Source organism: Mercurialis annua, linkage group LG1-X, assembly GCF_937616625.2.
Source record: "Mercurialis annua linkage group LG1-X, ddMerAnnu1.2, whole genome shotgun sequence".
NCBI lineage: Eukaryota > Viridiplantae > Streptophyta > Magnoliopsida > Malpighiales > Euphorbiaceae > Mercurialis > Mercurialis annua.
In genome coordinates this window covers 64,017,712-64,035,892 of record NC_065570.1, presented here as the reverse complement: position 1 = coordinate 64,035,892, position 18,181 = coordinate 64,017,712, and the positions used below count along the sequence as shown (strand labels likewise).

Sequence of the window (18,181 nt, the reverse complement as noted above, 5' to 3'; positions counted from 1 at the left end):
GACAACTTGGAAGTCAATGAGATCAAGTAAAAATTATACAATAACAAACTAATGTGTCTAAAATATATTTTCTCAAAAGAGAAAAAAAAATTCATGAAAGGAAAAAAAGAAGAGAGGGTTGTAGCTATTATTTTTTATATTATACTCATGAAAAGCAATTCAAAAAAAAATGTGAATAGCAAGAATATTGTTGAAAATAGTCTTTGATATAAACCAAAAGTGTAAATAATTTTAATTCTGTCTAAAATGAGACAAAGTTCATATAAGCACAATAATGTCAAGGTTAAGGAAAAAAAAAATAATGTCAAGGTTGATTAATGAATAAACAAGTTGATGAAGCCATCTGTTGTGCCTATGCATAAAAAATTAATTAAAGTTTCATTAAATTAACATTGATAGTACTATACTAATTAAAAAATGGAGAGTGCATAATAAACAAATGAGAATTATGGAAGAAGACTGAGATTATGAATAATTAATCAGTGAATTTAAAAAGGTTTTTGCCTCCAGAAAAATCCAAAATTAAAACAATTATCATCTTGTTTTTTAATTTAGAAGTAGACAGAGTTCCCACCTTGGAGTCAGACCTAGTTCATGTAAAAAGATTCTAGCTTTGTTCAGAAACCATAGCAAACCAAACAAATCTCACTCTCTTTATGGTCACAATTATTTCTCATGGTATGGCAAACTTGTATTTTCATTATCCATATCTGGCTAATAATCACCTATAGCCCTTGACCTTTAGGGCCACGGGCAAAAAAAATCCCTGTTTAAAAACGGACACTAAACCCCCTAATCTTTGTGGCGGCGCTCACAAAACCCCCTAAACCCCAAATATGAACAAAATACCCTTGACGCCGTCTTTTTCAGTCAACTGTCATTCTTAAAAAAAAAAAATCTAACACTGTCACATCATCTGACACGTCAGAAATATACCTTAAAATTTTCAAACACCCAAAATACCCCTAATTTAATTTAGAAAAAAAAAACAAAAAAATCAAACCAAACCAATCCAATCTAATCTAAACCATTCGGTTAACCCAAAAACCGACCCAACCACCACCCCACCAACCACCGCCGCCACCTAACCACCGCCGGAATATTTTCCGGTCATCTTTTCCGATTTGAAGATGACTTTGATCTGTTCCTCTGAGGGTTTAGTGTCCGTTTTTAAACATCAAGGTTTTTCTTGCTCATAGCCCTAAAGGTTAGGGGCCATGGCCCATGGGTGATTATTAGCCTCCATATCTATAATAAACGTAAACTTTTATCTCTTAGTATAAAACTAATACTAAAACTAATAGATTTTTTCATAAATTAATATCACTATAAAAGATCAAGTTTCAATTCAACTTACTTCTAATTCTAAAGAAATAATAATAAATCACATTAGTAATGCGTAAATAAAATTTATGAAATTTTAAAATGAAAAATTACAACTTATAATTATAAATAAAAATTGTAGCCTCATGATGTAAACTAAAGAACGAAGGAAACTTTGTAATTTCTGCAATAACATAGTTTTTAATTTCTGAAACCAATATCAAATTACGCATTACTAATGAGCATTAAATTATAGCTAAGGTCAAATTTAATGAAAATATAAAGTGATAGATGATATGTTCTCTTCGGTTCATAATATTTATCGTATTTAATTTTGATATAAAAATTAAAATAATAATTATTATGTCTTAATTTATAAATATTTTTACAAAATTAACCTTATCTTAAACTTATTGATATTTATGATTATTTTTTTATTTATATTATTATATCCTTTCAATAAATTCATAAGGGGTAAATTTGGTAAAATAGCGACAAATGCTCCTTTAAATGGAAAATATTATGGATCAATTTTTTTTTTCAAATGTGATAAATATTAAAAATCCGGAGCGAGTATTTACTACTCAAATCTCAAAGTAGACAAAATAAAACAAAAATTAATAGTATCAAAAAATTATATAAAATAAAAGTCATTACAAACTCTTAATGAAGAGAGAAAAACCGGATTTGAAACTCCTGTATTAAAGTATACTCTATTTGTTCTAAAATATAGATAAACTTTCTATTTTAAGCGTTTTAAAATATATTCCCTCCGTCCTATTTATAAAGTGTCATTGTTATTTTTTACACATATTTAAAAAACATAAAACATATTTTTTTCTTCTTATTTTGCAATTGTGCTATGAAATTATGCATGTTATTAATGACCTTATAAATGAGCTTTTCTATTAACATAAGAAAAGAGTAAAAAGGAAAAACTATGCTAAAAAGATAGAATGTGACTTTTTAAGTGGGACATAAAAAAATGACAATGAGATTTTCTAAATGTTACGGAGGCAGTATGCAATTTTATTATTTTAGTTTGATTAGTTATCTTAACATACTAATACTTCCAACCGACTGTTATATATATTTTTAGTTATAAAGAAATTATCACAGTGGCAAATACAAAACTTAATAGCAAACGATAAATATTTTCAAAATATATAATTAAGGTCTAATGATGTCAAAAGGCTAAAAATTATCAATCTTTTAAAAATCTATCCAAAATTTTTAAATGTTGTAAATCTATCACAATTTGACAAATTTCAACATAAGGTAGGATCAAAAGGAGGTTATTTAAAGTATTAGGCCTTAAAACAACTAATTTAACATTTATCTTTTAATGTTTGTACAAACTAAATTTTGCCTACATGACATTGTAGGAGTAACATTTTTACCATTAGAGCCATAAACTTAATTTAATGACAAAAAAATTAGAGTCAAATATGAATAAATGAACTTACCCTGAACTCATCATAAATTTCAAGCAATACCTGTAATGATGATTACTTTTACTTATATCTTTCTGAAATTCATAAAAATGATTTCTGATAGGAGATGTAAGTGAGGGAGTGATTTAGACAGTACAAAAACAAACAAATCCATTAATTATAAAAAGAAACTTTCCATCTACTGTCACAAAAATAAATAATTTTTTCAATTTTTTTCTTTTTTTGTGATAATGATGATCAGAAAAACAACACAAAGTCATATCTGAAAAATCAAATCTCACAACCTTACCCTATCAAATCTTTCTTGATTTTACTTACAGTCAGTCAGTCCTTCTTCATATATCATTCAACAACATAATAATCATAATCAATAATTAAGTACAAATATCTATAAATATTATTAATAGTAGTACATAAACTTCTCTTGTGTGATCTTGTTTTCATCAATATTATTATTGTAGAAGTTGATATTATTATTATTCATATCATTACTACTAATCAGTTGCTTAACTTCTTCAAGATCATACTCTAATCCTCCTCCTGTTTCTCCAAAATACCCCTGGCTCACGTTTTCTTGATTTTGCTGCTGCTGCTGATGATGATTATCATAAGAACTTAGCATGAATTTCTGATTTTCTTGATACCCATTTGAGAATAAGCTTTTAAATCCCATTTCTTCTTGTTTAATCTCTCTTCCCCCATAGCTAATCTGACTGCAACTTCCATCAGAATTATTAGAAGTACTGCAACTCCCATGATCAGTATTTCCAAACGCCAACATTTTATCTTTTCCATGAAAATATTGCGTGGGATTGTTCATCAATGATGATCCTTGTTCTTGAGCTTGAAAAAGTGAAGCATTGTTTGGATCAAACCCATTGAAATTCTTGAAATTGGTAGCTGGGGTGTAAGTGAAACAAGAACCAGAAGAGTTGAAACTGAAATCTTTGTAAAGGGATGATAAAAATGAGTGATGAGTTGATGATAATGGGAGATTTTGAGGTGAGAATGGTAATTTTCTTTGAGACTGATGAGGAGCCATAGCCATTAGTTTCTTCTTCAGCTTTGTATTCCAATAATTCTTTATATCATTATCAGTCCTGCCTGGTAATTGAGCAGCTATAATTGACCATCTGCAAATTTTTCCATGAAACAAAACTAATAAAAAGTTCTAAATCAAGAATTCTTTTAAAAACCCATATGTTTTTTTTCTCAAGAAACAGCTGTAAGTAGGTGTGTTTTCATGTTGGATCTAAAACTTGTCATGCATGCATAACAATTATCCAAGAATAGGAGATTCTTGAGATCATGTGCTTTCAAGAAAATGTTTTTTTGAAATTTTCTTTAAAGAAAATAAAAAAATAACCTAAACTTATGACTGTTGTCTTTCTCTTTCATTGTTTCCCATTTTAGAGAGATGATGTTGTCATTGTTCTTGATACTAGTTGATGAAAATAAAATAAAATAAAATTTATTGGGTGTTTTTTTAAACTTTGTATGAGTGGATCATATTAATGAATTAGAGATGAAGAAATTAAAACATGAAATGAATGTAGTAATACCTGCTTCCAATGCTAGCAAAGAGAGTACAAATGATTCTATCTTCTTCATCAGAAAATTCACCATGTTTAATATTAGGTCTCAAATAGTTAAGCCATCTCAATCTGCAACTCTTTCCACATCTCTTCAACCCTAAAAATCAAGAAAACATAGATCAAAACACATAAAATCAACACCACAAACCCAAGAAAGAACTCAAGAAACACCATATCAAGAAACCAAGAAAATCAAGAAACACCAAACCAAGAAAATCAAGAAAAACCATATCAAGAAAATCAAGAAACCAAGAAAAGCATACCAGCTTTTTGAGGAAGAGCAATCCAATTGCCACCAGTACCAAATTTTTCAATGTAATCTTTAAGTTTAGAGTCTTCTTCAGGTGACCAAGGACCTTTCTTGACATTTGCTTTGTCACAACAAGGAGCTCTTCCCATCTTTCTCTCACTAGATTTCTTGCTTTCTCTCTCTAGATTAAAGAATGCTCAAAAAACTTTAAGTGTGTGTGTTTCTACATAGACTCTTATGGTGTGGGGGTCTGCTAGCTTTTATTTATGGAGTCTCTCTTTTGAGATGTAAAACAAAAAAATATACTTCTTTGTAAAGAGAAAATATAGAGATAGGAAGAGGTTTTTGAGTTGTGTTTTTTGAACAGTAACAAATTGCACTTTTATTTTTTTATTGTGTTTATAAATTTCAGAGATGTAGCACATAAGTCAAAATGATAGACATGTTGAATCAGTTTTCCAACTCACCTCTTCTTCTTCAACTTTTTTTTTTTCAATTCATAATATAGTAATTTTTTTTATCTCCACTAAATTTAAAATTAAATTATGAAAAATAAATTTATGCTACCATAATTTTTTATGATGATTATCACGGCTTCGTTCAGCTATTTGATCAAACATGAGTTCTTTTTACTCCCAATAATTATTTAGGTGTTCAATAAAGTGATATAACTTTCGATTCACCATTTAAAATTATGAACCATCCATTTAATATGTGGCACTTGAAAGACATATTTATTAATAATTATTTAATATATTTTATTAGAATAAATGTGCCTTTAATTAATTAGCTGTTGTAAATAATCATGTCACGTATCACGTATTAAATGATAGTTCATAATTCTATTTAGCTGTTGATGAAATTGATCTAAAATTTTAATTTTTTTAATAGAACAAATCTAGTTTTATACAAACTATTTTTAAAAAATAAAATTAAAATTGGACTGAATCATCGGTGCAATTTATTTTTCGTTTGATTTATACTAAAAATTGATTGTTTTTTTACTCTAAAAATCAACGTATAGTGAAAAAAATTAATTTTTACAATTTTAAAATTGACCAACAAAATTCAAGTTTACTAAATCGAATTTAAGCACAATAGAATAAATATTGTATAAACATTGAGTTTTTTCAAAAGTTGGGTATTTGCTGGGTAATGCCTTCTTCTTTTGAGGACTTCTTTTTACAATGGTTAGCAATTGTTACTAAGAAAGGAATTTCGAAGCTCTTGACGACGATTTGGATTATCTTTGTGTGGGAAATTTGGAAGTGCCGCAATAACCGAGTATTTCAGCATAAGGATTCGAACACAAGGGATGTAGTTTTTAAAAGTCTTAATAGTGCTGTTTTTTATTACAAAACTCAAGTTTACTAATCGAATTTAAGCACAATAGAATAAATATTGTATAAACATTATTTTAAAAGATTAAATATCTTACCATTGGATAAATAAATAAATTAATTTGATTTTTAATCTATTTTACTATAATATACAAAAGTCTCCATATGTTTTCAATTTTTGGCTTAAAAAACACACTTATATAAAACCTTGCTATTTAGCCTTTAACTTCCATTCTCAAAGGCATCCAAAGTCACTTTTTATAAGAAAATATTCAACAAGCAATTCAATTGATAGCTACAGCCTTCCAATTGCGACATTTTCCAAACATTAGACTAAGTGATATATAGGTAGATAAATTTAACTAACTGGCTTCAACTTACTTTATTTAATTAATTAATTTTAATCTCGAGAAATTACACATTGTAAAAAGTCATACATTTATAATAGTATATGACTACATTTCTCACACATATTCTACATGTGCCCTATCTATGTTTTTAGAAAAATTCATACCTCCTGGATTATTTTCTGTGGAAGTTAATTATAATAATCAGAAAGATTAAATCGTTTAATTATAACCACAAGTATGAAATGTGCATTACGGAAAAACCAAAAGTAAGATTTGGAATATAAGGCCAATGGGTCAAACTCTTTTAACTTTTTAAAAAATGACAAATGTATCCATTTACTCACAACTTTGACAAAATTGCCATATATATACCATGATCTTTCAATCGTATCATATATTTCATCATTTTTTTTATTTTTTTATTAAATATACCCATAATTTATTTATAGCTGATGTGGCGTAATACTATTCGTCTATATGTACAAAACAATTCAACATGATATACATAATATTGCTATGTATTAGTTTCAAATGGATTGTGGATAATATTTGTCAAAAATTGAAAAGATGATGGAATATATGGTAAGATTTAAAGATCACGGTATATTTGGCAAAAAGAGTAAAGTGTAAGTAGATTAATACATTTTTTCTTAAAAATCTATCCAAATCTTTTAAAAATTGTAAATCTATTCAAATTTGAGCATTTTAATAGACAATTATTTTCCTTTTTAATTTAAAAAAAATATATTCAGTTGCTATTGTAAGTATAATTAAATCAATGGAAAAATGAATATATATATCTTTTATGAATGTATCAAATTTAAATAAATTTATAGTTTTTAGAAAGTTTAGATAAGTTTTTTAAAAATAAAAAAAATTGGCTTTTTGACACCACTAAACCTCATGATAATAATTAAAGTCTCTTCGAGACCTCTACATTCTATAGTCTTAGATGAAGTAAAGTAAAGAAAAACATCAAACTAATTGAATCGTTCATAAGTTTACATAATTAGGATATTTTATACCCAAAACTATTAATCAATAATCATTATGTTTAATTAACTATTTCTAATTCAGTACAATTCATTGATTCTTGTCGGTTAGTATTTAAAACTCGGTGTATACATATATAATTAGGAAGAACATATTAAAGTTTGGCCCATCCTATAATACCCTTTTGTCCTTAAAAATTTAATTACATAAATCAAATGAGGTATAGAGTGTTAGTTTTGTGACTGATCACTCATCATCAATTGAAAGTCATGACTAGTTTTTTTGAAAATTTGATGATTTACACGATGTGTACATAGTTTTGAAAGTGCAAAAAGAATTGAACAAAAAGGGCCATTCTCGTACTTGAATATGTAGAATGGACTCATATAAATTGAACTTAATATATTTTGACAACTAATACATATTCCAGAGGGCCTGAAAATATTAAACTTAAATATATTAAGATTAACATAAAATATTAAATAAATATAGAAATATATTAAAAATAATATAAAATATTGGTGGGCTATTGTCACCATATATCACAACCTTTCTCTTTTTTTCGATTTAAGCACAATCTATAAAACGTCTCACCTAACATCCAACTTTTCAATTTTATTTATAGCCCGGTTTGAATTTTATGTTGTATTTTTTGTAAACATGATGTCGTTTTTTACCGTGTAAATGGCCATAACGTCGTTTTAGACATTTATGTTATAAATATATGCCACATAATAATAGGTTGAGATATTAGGTGAAACGTTTTGAAATTGTGCTTAAATAAAAAACGTAAAAGGTTGCGATAAATGATGACATTAACCCTATAATAATCAATAATCTTTACATGTATGCTTCTAATGGACTCTTGAAAGCACACAAGTGAATGTAATCATTGGTAGAGTCGTAAGCTTGTCCAGATCGAAGTTGGTTGAAAACATAAATTTCATTAAAAAAGTCAATTTTCAAATTCGGTTTAATTGGTACGAAAAAATCGTTGATTAATTTATTTATTTTTTATAGTTTGTTTTCGATTAAATATTCTGGCTACGGATAATTGATCTTATCTTAAATAAGCTAAATTGTCAAAATAAATTAAGATTGGTCTTTGTAAATCCGACTCATAAGCTTAAGAACCGAGATGACTAAACATTCAAAAGCCAATTTACAGAAATTTTAATTTGTTGGATCAAAATAATATTTACGGCTGCATGGTGTGTCTTCTTGTTATTAATTATTATATGAAGCTAATGGTGTTGAAGAACAGTGCCCTAAAGGAGCAGTTTTAAGGGGACCCTACAAGATTTTGTAGGACACAAAAATCGAACTTAGTCCCTTTCTAAGTGTTTTTACTGGAACTAGAGTTACAAAGGTTTTAAAAGGCATTCCAAAAGGAGAAATTGAAGCATTTATGGTGAATATTCCAACAAATTTTCCAGGATTATTTGTGATCAATTGACATACACAATTTTCTTAAATAGTTCCTTATTCACGTGAGATGAAAATTCATGAGTTGAAGCTCCCTGTCATGATTATGTTTTTACCTAGTGGTAGATAATTGTAAGTCGACAAGAGAGTCTCATATTCAACCCACCTCGTCTCATAATAATAATTAAAAAAATAAAAAAAAATTAAATTTTTTAAAAAACTATTATCTTGTACTTTTTTTTTCGTTTATACTCTAACTTTATAAAACACCATTTGAATCCAGTTTTGAGTTTTTAAGTTCCATCCCTACCCAAAAGCATTGAATTATACTCTTTTTATTTGAAAAAGAATTTATATTATACTTTTTTTTTATTTTAAAAAATACAAACAAGTCCTTCAACTTAAAAATTTCAAACACATCCTAATAATTAATTAATTTTTTTAATTTTATAAAATAAAAAAAAAAATTAAAACTTTTTAAAAAAATCCAGAACTAACGAGGAGCGGCGTCGGAGAAGGAGCGGTTCCAAAACTAGAGAAGGAGCGGTCGCCGCTCCTTTTGCGGCGGAGGCTCTTGAAAGATTTAAAAAAATTAAAAAATTATTATTATTTCTTTAAAAAGATGGTATTTTTGTACTACTAGTTTCGCATTACGTGCTATGCACGTGGCTCGTAACATAACTCGTCAATGTGTATATTAGTAAATTTATTATAATTATATCAATTTTTTAAATTAATATTAAATTAGTTAAGAATTTTTGTAAAAATAAATATAATACATTCGGTTATTACTTTTTTTTTCCATACTGAATTTATTCTTCTTTTGATTTTATAATAAGCATAATTAAATAATTAATTTTATTTTATTAATAATATTTTTAAAAATAATAAAATAGAAATTTAAATAATAATACATTGACCAAATACAGTATTTTAATATTATAGTTAAATCAAACTAAAATATAGGTATTCCTACTAATTTGGAGACAATTTAGTTATTTTTTACATACTAAAAATTAAATTGGAGATAATTTAGCTACTTATTCTAATTAGGACTTTAATTACAATAGTGATTAATTAAATAACTAATTAGTTAATGACTACAAAACTTTATTTAGTACTAAACTGAAAAGGATTATTCAGTAAATTTGTCTGTCCCCCCCCCCCATCCGTGCTTTTATATATAGTATAGATTAATAACATTAATACCTAATTAATATGTAGGCTAAAATGAAGGATTTTTTAAACTTTTTTTCAAATGAAAAAAATACAATTTAATATTTTTGGGTAGGGATGAAACTTAAAAACCCAAAATTGGGTACAAATGGTGTTTTTATAAGGTCAGAGTATAAACGAAAAACAGCGCAAGGTGGAGTTTTTTTAAGTAATTAAGCCTAAAAAATAAGCAAAGTATCACTCTTTAATCGCCATTCGCCGGTTAATCGATTATTTTATACTATTACTGATGGAGTCTGCCTTCTGATCCGATGAATAAGACCTGCAAAACAGGATAAAAGCTAACCGGACGGTGGTTGTCCGATTAACTCTTCGATGATAAAGTCAGCTGAGCAGCGTTTTAAGTATATTAATGTAATTGTATTTTTAGGCATACCTCATGCTCCTTTTATAGTAGATGATTGCATACCTAGCAGTGTTGTAGTAGGAAAGTACATTCTAATACTTTATAGGGATTGACCCTGATTTGGTGTGATCTTTCTTATTCAGACATGAGTCCTATTTAGGAACGTCTTCCTAAATAGTCTCGTCTTTCTAAGTTAGAACTTATCTTTCTAAGTTGGAGTTTGTATCCAAATAGGAAGATACTTCGAGATTATGTAGTAAATCTGGCGATCTATCCGAATCCCAGGATCAATGTGCTTTGTCGAGTTCTCACGGATTCAGTCTTTACTTTGTTGAATAATATTATGACGGATCCTATGGATTCGGCCATCTTCCTTATATATTTGGTTCTTCTTACGGGAATCCGGTATCACGTGAGAGTGGATCTTCTGCGACTCGGCTCCATTGTAATTAAGATAGGATTCGGTATCCATCAATTACTCTTTATGAATTAAGATTCTCTCAAGTTTATTTTAAATTTGAGTGAGGCATGTTCACAATCTAATCTTTACCTATTTAATATTAGTTTTTATTTTAATTATCTCCCCTTCCGATCTATTTTCTCAATTACCACTCGTTCTTTTGCCTTCTCATGCTTTTCGGGTTTTTGATATTTGGGTGCCTCAAAGGCACCCAAAAATCCAATACAGTGCCTCTTCTGGAATTAATTCCAGAAGAGTGCCTGGGACCACGTGGTCCGCATTCTAGGAATGCGGACCACGTGGTGGTCCGCATTCCTAGAATGCGGACCACATTAATCAGCTGATTAATATATAATCAGCTGATTAATGCATGTTCCGCATTCTAGGAATGCGGAACACGCTTCCCCAATGATTGGGGAGACAGTTTTGTCTCCCCAATCATTGGGGCAGCAATGATTGGGCACTAAAATGCCCAATCATTGCTGATTATTAAATTTTTAAAAATAAAAAATTGTTTAAATAATTATAAACTAAAAATTAATATAAAATAATTTTATTTTATTTAACTAATGATTTTAACAGACGATATTGACTAATGATTTTAACAGACGATACTGAATTTAACAAACGCTTAGAAATAAACGACAAAATTTAACAGACGATATAAATATTTATTTTATTTAACTAATGATTATAACAGACACTGATAACAAAATAACAATTATAACACACGAATATAATATACATAATATAGTAAACATACAACATATACTAAAATACAAAAATCGATAAATAAAGAAAAATATGAAATCTAATCCTCATATCTACGAGTCCTCGGTCTCTGTACCCTCAAACCGTGAGTCTCTCCTCGGTGCCGCGAGCTGTCTGTGATCGAGTGAAACTGTCTGGGTACCGGAGGGCTCTCGCCGCTGTCGGATGCGTCCTCGTCCTGAGCTGAATGCTGAACGTCTGCTGCTGGTGGTGCAGTACCGGTCTCCTCCTGTGTGGGCGGTAGAAGTCTAAAAGATGGAGGTGTGAGATCCGGTCGTGATAAAAGCTCCTCGTACGCCTCTGAACCGATCTCCGGACCGAATAACCATGACTCTGATAGTGTAAAATGTAGCTGTGATGGATCCTGGGCCTGGTGAGAAGAAGATGGCCGCGAATGTGACGTCGACGGCTGATCATCCGAAGGCATCGTGGGACGGTAACACTGATCGAAAGACGTGAACGGTTGAGCATCTGTATATGGCGCTGGACGGTAATACTGATCTGATGCAGCAAACGGCGGTGGTGTGGTCTGCTGAAACGGAGACGCCGGTGGTGTGGCCTGCCGGAACTGAGACGCCGTCGGTGTGGCCTGCTGGAACTGAGACGCCGGTGGTGTGCCCAGAGAAGTGGTATATGCTGTCTGTCCGTACGACGGCTCAAAAAACGGCATCGACGAAGGCGGGACCTGATACGATGATACCTGGGGTTCCTGAAATACAAAGTTAAAAACGCAACATTTAAAATATATATTTAACTACGAGTTAAAAAGCAATAAATTAAATTATAAATGACATGAAACCTGTGGGAAATAGGTCTGATGCCACGGAGGCTGTGATGCTGAAGTGGAAGTGGAACCGTAGTACTGAGTCGGGCCATAGTACTCCCCCCGTCTGTCTGTAGTGGCTGTAGGATCGAAGTGGAAGTAGACCGGTGGGGGGATAGGGTCTGCCGGGGGCTCGCGAGGCGGGGCGACTCTAGGCTGCCGTCTACGCGCTCCCCTGATGTTAGCTAGATCGATGGTCAGGGGAGGAAGAGGAGGTAGTACGTAAGCCGGAACTGCTGGCTCTGGTGGGGGCAGTGTGACGTCACGGCGCTCCTCTCCGTAAGCTAATTGAGAACTGCGTGCAGCAGTCCCAATCCTAGACGCACGCGCGTCTCTCTGAAGGGCGATCATCTCGAAAGTGTCGCGCTGTTTACATCAAAGAAACAAATTGTCAGTGTATACAATAATAAGAGAAATTTAATAATAAAATAAATACGTACACTCTGTCCGGCCGCTGCGCCCTCATGGGTAATCCAACGCCGGCTGCGGCTCCGAAACCACTCCATATACGCTGAATGGTAGTGAGGTGGACGCTGGAGCTGGTAACCCTGAACAACGTAAGCCGCTCTGTTGTTCCAAATCTGAATGTAATCTGAGAGCAGTTCATCAAAGTTGTAGCTCCCCTGATACTGGATGTTATGAAGGCGCCGATCTTGCATAGCAGGCAGGGGAATGGGCTGCTGTAAGCCGAACTGCTGCAGAACCCTATCCGGCTGGTGCCACTCCACGATGTGATAGTAGATCATTGGTACTCGGGCACGCCAAATATGTCGCCCTGTCAGGTACATCTGTGGGATGGACTGGAGAACGTCGTCGGAGTATGGCTGCCAAACGATCTGCGCACGTAAATTAAAAATTTAGTTAACATTTGTCAGGACGTTAGTTAAATTCAAAAAAAAATTAAAACTTACATCGTCGTAACGCAGCCCGTCCAATAACAGTCTGAAGTGAGAAACTGAGTGTCTGGGAACTCGTGCTGTCCCCCGCTCCCGCTGTCTGGGACCCCCCCATCTGCACAAATTATTAAATTATATTTTAAGCGTACTGAAAAACGTAAAATTAAGATAACTTCATACGAAAATTGTACCTGTCACCCAAAGGCAATCCCCCCGTGACGGTAAAGTCGGCCAAACGGGGTCGCAATGGCCTAAGTCGCTCGTAAGCCCAGAGCTGTAGAATCCACACGGCGCCCCCGATGTTCTGTCTGTCCGCCGAAGCAGAGGCGCAGAGGCATAGCTCGTGGTACAAATACGCCAGAACAGCCGATCCCCAGCTAATATCGCGCAAGTGGCCTAAATACATACAACAGTTATTAAAAATTACAACAAACATTCATAAGAATAATACATTAGTGAATGATATTCGCAAGAATTACTAAAAGGAGATTCAAAAGAATAATACATTACTAAAGTAACATTCATTAAAACAATAACAATCATCACAAATACAATAACAGTCATCACAAATACAATAACAGTCATAACTACTTCTTGTCTATTACACGATAACAGTCATAATCTACTCATCTCGGATAGGATTGGTACAATCTCCTGCATTGTGACCCCGGCGACAACATCTACTACACCAGTTAGGACTCGGATCTTCCCTGTATTCCTGATCCATCTCGTTCCTGAAGCGCTGGTTGACTGGACGCCCTCTTTTTCGACGCCATTCAGGGTTTGGAATGAAGTGGGGTTCGTCTACGCCGGACTTCTTCCAGTATGTGCCGGCACGTAACACTTTAAATGGAGTGTTCCAGCATTGAATTGCAAACTTGGTCTGGTAATGCCAATGCACAAACTCAAGAGGGTTCAGCTTCTCCTTTGCACAAACGGCCATAGCATGAGAGCAGGGCAACTTAAATTGCTGGAATTTACCGCACGTGCATTTCTTATGCTGAAGGTTTACCGTATGGGTATTTCCTCCTCTCCCATTTGAGCCGTTCTTCCTAGTTTCCACTTTGCATGTCATCGTAGAACGGTCGTACGTCTGACTTGTATGAAAACGGGCCTTCTCCCCCCTCTGCTTCAGTAGTTGGATGCATATTGGGGTGTAGTGAACGTTTGTAGCAATCAACTCCTCATACGTCTTCCAACGCGTGTCGAACATTTTAACCATCCGCGCAAAAATTGCCTCAAGCATTGATGTGATCGGAAGCCCCCTTATATTCTTCAGTGTCGCGTTGACAGACTCAGCATAGTTAGTTGTCATCACATTGTGCCGTTGCCCTTTTTTGTCATACACCCTTGTCCACTTTTCTTTAGGCCGCTTTTCTTGCTTAGTCAGCCATGCATACGCTTCTGGGCTTCTAATCTCGATCGCTGCCATGTAGCGTTTATACTTGTGCTTCTGATATGCTCGGCCTATGTGGCAACCATAATATTAGCGCATAATAATAACCTATGTAGCGTTTATAATGACTCGTAAAAAATCATTACCTGCTTTATCCGCCAGCTTCTTCAAAACCTTGTTCCTAAACTTGGTCTGAAAATTACTACAGAAATGTCTGATGCAAAACTTGTGGGCGACACCGGCCCATTCAGGACGCTTCAGAACCGACAATATTCCAGCGTGCCGATCAGATATAATGGCCACCTTCCTTTCGCAAATCACGTGCTCACGCAAATGTTCAAAAAAGTACTCATAACTGGCAGTACTTTCAGATTCAACAAGTGCAAATGCCAGTGGCATGATGTGACTGTTCCCATCGATTGCCGACGCGATCAACAAGGTCATTTTGTATTTGCCATACAAATGAGTACCGTCGACGAACAAAACTGGCTTGCAAAAACGAAACCCTTCAATTGTCGGTTTGAAAGTCCAGAACATTCGGATGAACGTTACGACTTTCGGCTGAAGGATCCCGTCGGTGTACACCTCAGCGCCTACAAATCACAAGTTCAACAAAATTAGAATTATTACTTGAAGCAACTCGTTATATAACAAATTAGAATTATTGCGTATACCTTCTGCATCCCAGAAAGATCCAGGGTTGACATGCATCATCTCGTTCATGAACTTGTGAACCATACCAAATGATTCATACCAGCCACCGTAAACATCAGCTATTGCCTTTTCCTTTGCATTCCAGGTTCGTTTATACGGAGGCCTAACTCCAAGTTGTTGCCAAATTCCAGCTCTGAGGGTATCGATCCGTATATCACGTTGCAGCTTTACTTGACCCTTGATATAGTCTGCGATTGCAACAGACCCAAAATTCCGATGGTTTGGATCAGGTAACAGCTGATTGCACGTGTGCGGGCCAATATATTTTGTCAACGTCCACGTCTGAGTTGCTTGCAGAAGTGTAGCGCGCAGCCACCATTTACATACAGGGTTCTGCCTGCAAGCCAACACTATTGTCGAGTTGGTAGTCCGGCGACCCTTGAACTCTCTTCCCACCCCGACCGAATAAGTAGTCGCACAAGCTCGGACGGCATCGCGATTTGGGAATACCATCCCTACTCGGAATTCCATCCCAGGATCCCACATAATCTTTTCATCATCCTCCGGGGCGACGTCAAAGTCGCAAAGATCCGCCGTTCTTACATGCTCAGGAAGTTGCGACTCATATTGTGAATCTGCTCCTAAGTCTTCCTCGACATCCTCTTCGTTGCTGTCGTAGAAATCCTCTTCTTCCTCTTCTTCCTCTTCACCACTACCCCTCTCAGACCCGCTTGAATCACCTAAGACCAACTGATCTAGTAAAGTCTTGTTGCGAACCACGGCCTCGTATTCCACGTACAATTCCAAAATCTCGAGTTGCGGATACCGCACGACCTCGTTCAGAATTCCAAACACATGCTCGTTATTCTCCACAGAAAACAACGAGTACGACCGTATCGCACCCTCAACTATTCTTGGAAGCCGGAAGTAGATTTTTGAAATTTCTACTTCCCCGTCGGTAGAAACTGCTCTTCTACAAATATTTTGTAATTCCTCGAAACTCATTCTCTCGCTAAGCGCCATATTAACCGGACGACCCCCGTGGTATTCTATTCCACACGGAGAACTCACAATACGGCCATCACACCATATCAACAAAGATATATTTGGACTCGTCATTTCTAATTAATAAACAGCAAATTTTAACACCGTTATATTTAAAATGCTAATCTTAAATTTATAGCGTTAACATATCAATCGTAATTACTATTACTTTATTTCTAATATTTTTTTCAAATAAAAATAAATTAAACATATCCTAATATAATTGTATGAAATTTCTAATTATACACTTCCTTATTACATGAAATTTTTAATTAAATTCTAATATAATTATATTAAACATATCCTATTTTTTTTATATTATACATGCATTTCTAAGTTATAATTAAAGTCTAATATTTTGCTATATTAAAATTAATTTTATAACAATTTTACATATTATTAAATTTCTAACATTTATAAACACTAAAATTATTTAATACAATAATTAAAAAAATTACACGTACTAACCTCTTGTAGTCCTTTAAATAAATATCGAATAAAAAATATAACACTTCACGAATAGATCCGTTTAGCTCCGAAATATAACTTCTTCCAACTTTTTCCCGAAATATTTTTCAAAATATAACCTCGAAACTACTTTTTTTTCTCCCCTCTACTCTCATTTTTTTTCTTTGATTTAGTAACTTTTTTTTCTTACAAATCAAAAACCCCCCATCCCTTTTATAGCCAGCCTCACCGTTGGGAGCTGGTCTCCCAACGGCCAATTAAATGCGTTCCGCATTCCATGAATGCGGAACGCATTTAATTTACCGTTGGGAGACCAGCTCCCAACGGTAAAGTTGGCAGTGTTCCGCATTCCATGAATGCGGAACACTGGTCCCAGGCACTCTTCTGGAATTAATTCCAGAAGAGGCACTATATTGGATTTTTGGGTGCCTTTGAGGCACCCAAATATCAAAAACCCATGCTTTTCTCCCCTAATTTCACAATTGAAATAGTGGAAAAATCATGTTCAAAGCTAATTAATAATTCAGGTCCTAATATTGTTTTTAGGTAAAATAAATTCATACATCCACAATTATAACAAAATTGATTAATATAACCTGAATAAAAAATTTGATAGTTTCGTCTGATAATTTCACATTTTTTAACCAATAAAATTGAAAAGTAAATGAAAAATTAGGAGTCTAAATAATAAAAATAAAATACAGTTTCATATTTTAAATTCTTTATACAATAAAGTAGTCTTTGTTTGGAGAAATTTTTATATAATAACAAAAATATTTTATAATAACATTGATTTATAAAATTAAATAGATAATTTCTTAAAACTTTATGATTTTTTCCTTCATTAATTATAGACTAATTTATCATAACAATAAATCAATAAACTAAAATTTTGGTTATTTCAGTGAGATCTTTATTAATAGTTATTGAATGTAATGTTTTATTTAATTTTTTATCAAACTGTAATTTCTATTTTTCATCAATAAAAACTTGATTAAATTTATATAATTGAAAAGATCAAAAAAGACATTCTCTTGAATTCTGATCAACTTAAATAAAATATTTTAATTTTAAAAGTTGTTATTAATAGATAATTCTCATTAGTTTTCCAACTTGAATAAAATACTTATACCGAACAAAATGAGTATTTCTATAAATTTTAAACCAATAAAACACTTATTTAATTCTAAAAAGTATTATTAATAGATTAAATTTCAAAAATTATGAAATATTAAATTTTAGCCATTATTTCTTTGAATTTATTTTTAAAAATATAATAATTAAATAATTATTAATTACAATTCATGTAAATATACGAGTTTACGACTAGTCTAAAATAAGGTAAAAGATTTTATTA

General features: G+C 32.6%; 3 protein-coding genes across 3 annotated transcripts; all 3 read right to left on the bottom strand.

Moving 5' to 3' along the window:
- Window positions 1–3,141: 3,141 nt before the first annotated feature.
- Window positions 3,142–4,991, bottom strand: LOC126677812 (transcription factor RAX2-like). The gene is made up of 3 exons (XM_050372610.2): window positions 4,636–4,991; window positions 4,340–4,469; window positions 3,142–3,910 (listed from the first exon to the last, which is right to left on the bottom strand). Exons 1-3 carry the CDS (start codon window positions 4,769–4,771, stop codon window positions 3,178–3,180), a joined length of 999 nt encoding a protein of 332 aa, XP_050228567.1. The 5' UTR covers window positions 4,772–4,991; the 3' UTR covers window positions 3,142–3,177.
- Window positions 4,992–11,479: 6,488 nt separating this feature from the next.
- LOC126674742 (extensin-like) lies at window positions 11,480–13,386 on the bottom strand. The gene is made up of 4 exons (XM_050369244.2): window positions 13,278–13,386; window positions 12,807–13,202; window positions 12,343–12,732; window positions 11,480–12,243 (listed from the first exon to the last, which is right to left on the bottom strand). The coding sequence occupies exons 2-4, from the start codon at window positions 13,152–13,154 to the stop codon at window positions 11,584–11,586; spliced, it is 1,398 nt and encodes a 465-aa protein (XP_050225201.1). The 5' UTR covers window positions 13,155–13,202; window positions 13,278–13,386; the 3' UTR covers window positions 11,480–11,583.
- Window positions 13,387–13,751: 365 nt separating this feature from the next.
- Window positions 13,752–17,043, bottom strand: LOC126665800 (uncharacterized). The gene is made up of 4 exons (XM_050358718.2): window positions 16,825–17,043; window positions 15,333–16,433; window positions 14,805–15,251; window positions 13,752–14,729 (listed from the first exon to the last, which is right to left on the bottom strand). The coding sequence occupies exons 2-4, from the start codon at window positions 16,429–16,431 to the stop codon at window positions 13,885–13,887; spliced, it is 2,391 nt and encodes a 796-aa protein (XP_050214675.1). The 5' UTR covers window positions 16,432–16,433; window positions 16,825–17,043; the 3' UTR covers window positions 13,752–13,884.
- Window positions 17,044–18,181: the final 1,138 nt, after the last annotated feature.

Coding starts and splice junctions, on each gene's coding strand:
- LOC126674742 (XM_050369244.2), bottom strand. CDS start 13,154: ATGTACCTGACAGGGCGACATATTTGGCGTGCCCGAGTACCAATGATC. Junction 12,733..12,806: donor GCGCAGCGGCCGGACAGAGT/GTACGTATTTAT, acceptor TGATGTAAACAG/CGCGACACTTTCGAGATGAT. Junction 12,244..12,342: donor ATCAGACCTATTTCCCACAG/GTTTCATGTCAT, acceptor CAGGAACCCCAG/GTATCATCGTATCAGGTCCC.
- LOC126665800 (XM_050358718.2), bottom strand. CDS start 16,431: ATGACGAGTCCAAATATATCTTTGTTGATATGGTGTGATGGCCGTATT. Junction 15,252..15,332: donor ATCTTTCTGGGATGCAGAAG/GTATACGCAATA, acceptor TGTGATTTGTAG/GCGCTGAGGTGTACACCGAC. Junction 14,730..14,804: donor GAAGCTGGCGGATAAAGCAG/GTAATGATTTTT, acceptor GTTGCCACATAG/GCCGAGCATATCAGAAGCAC.
- LOC126677812 (XM_050372610.2), bottom strand. CDS start 4,771: ATGGGAAGAGCTCCTTGTTGTGACAAAGCAAATGTCAAGAAAGGTCCT. Junction 4,470..4,635: donor TGCTCTTCCTCAAAAAGCTG/GTATGCTTTTCT, acceptor CTTGATTTTTAG/GGTTGAAGAGATGTGGAAAG. Junction 3,911..4,339: donor TTTGCTAGCATTGGAAGCAG/GTATTACTACAT, acceptor AAAAATTTGCAG/ATGGTCAATTATAGCTGCTC.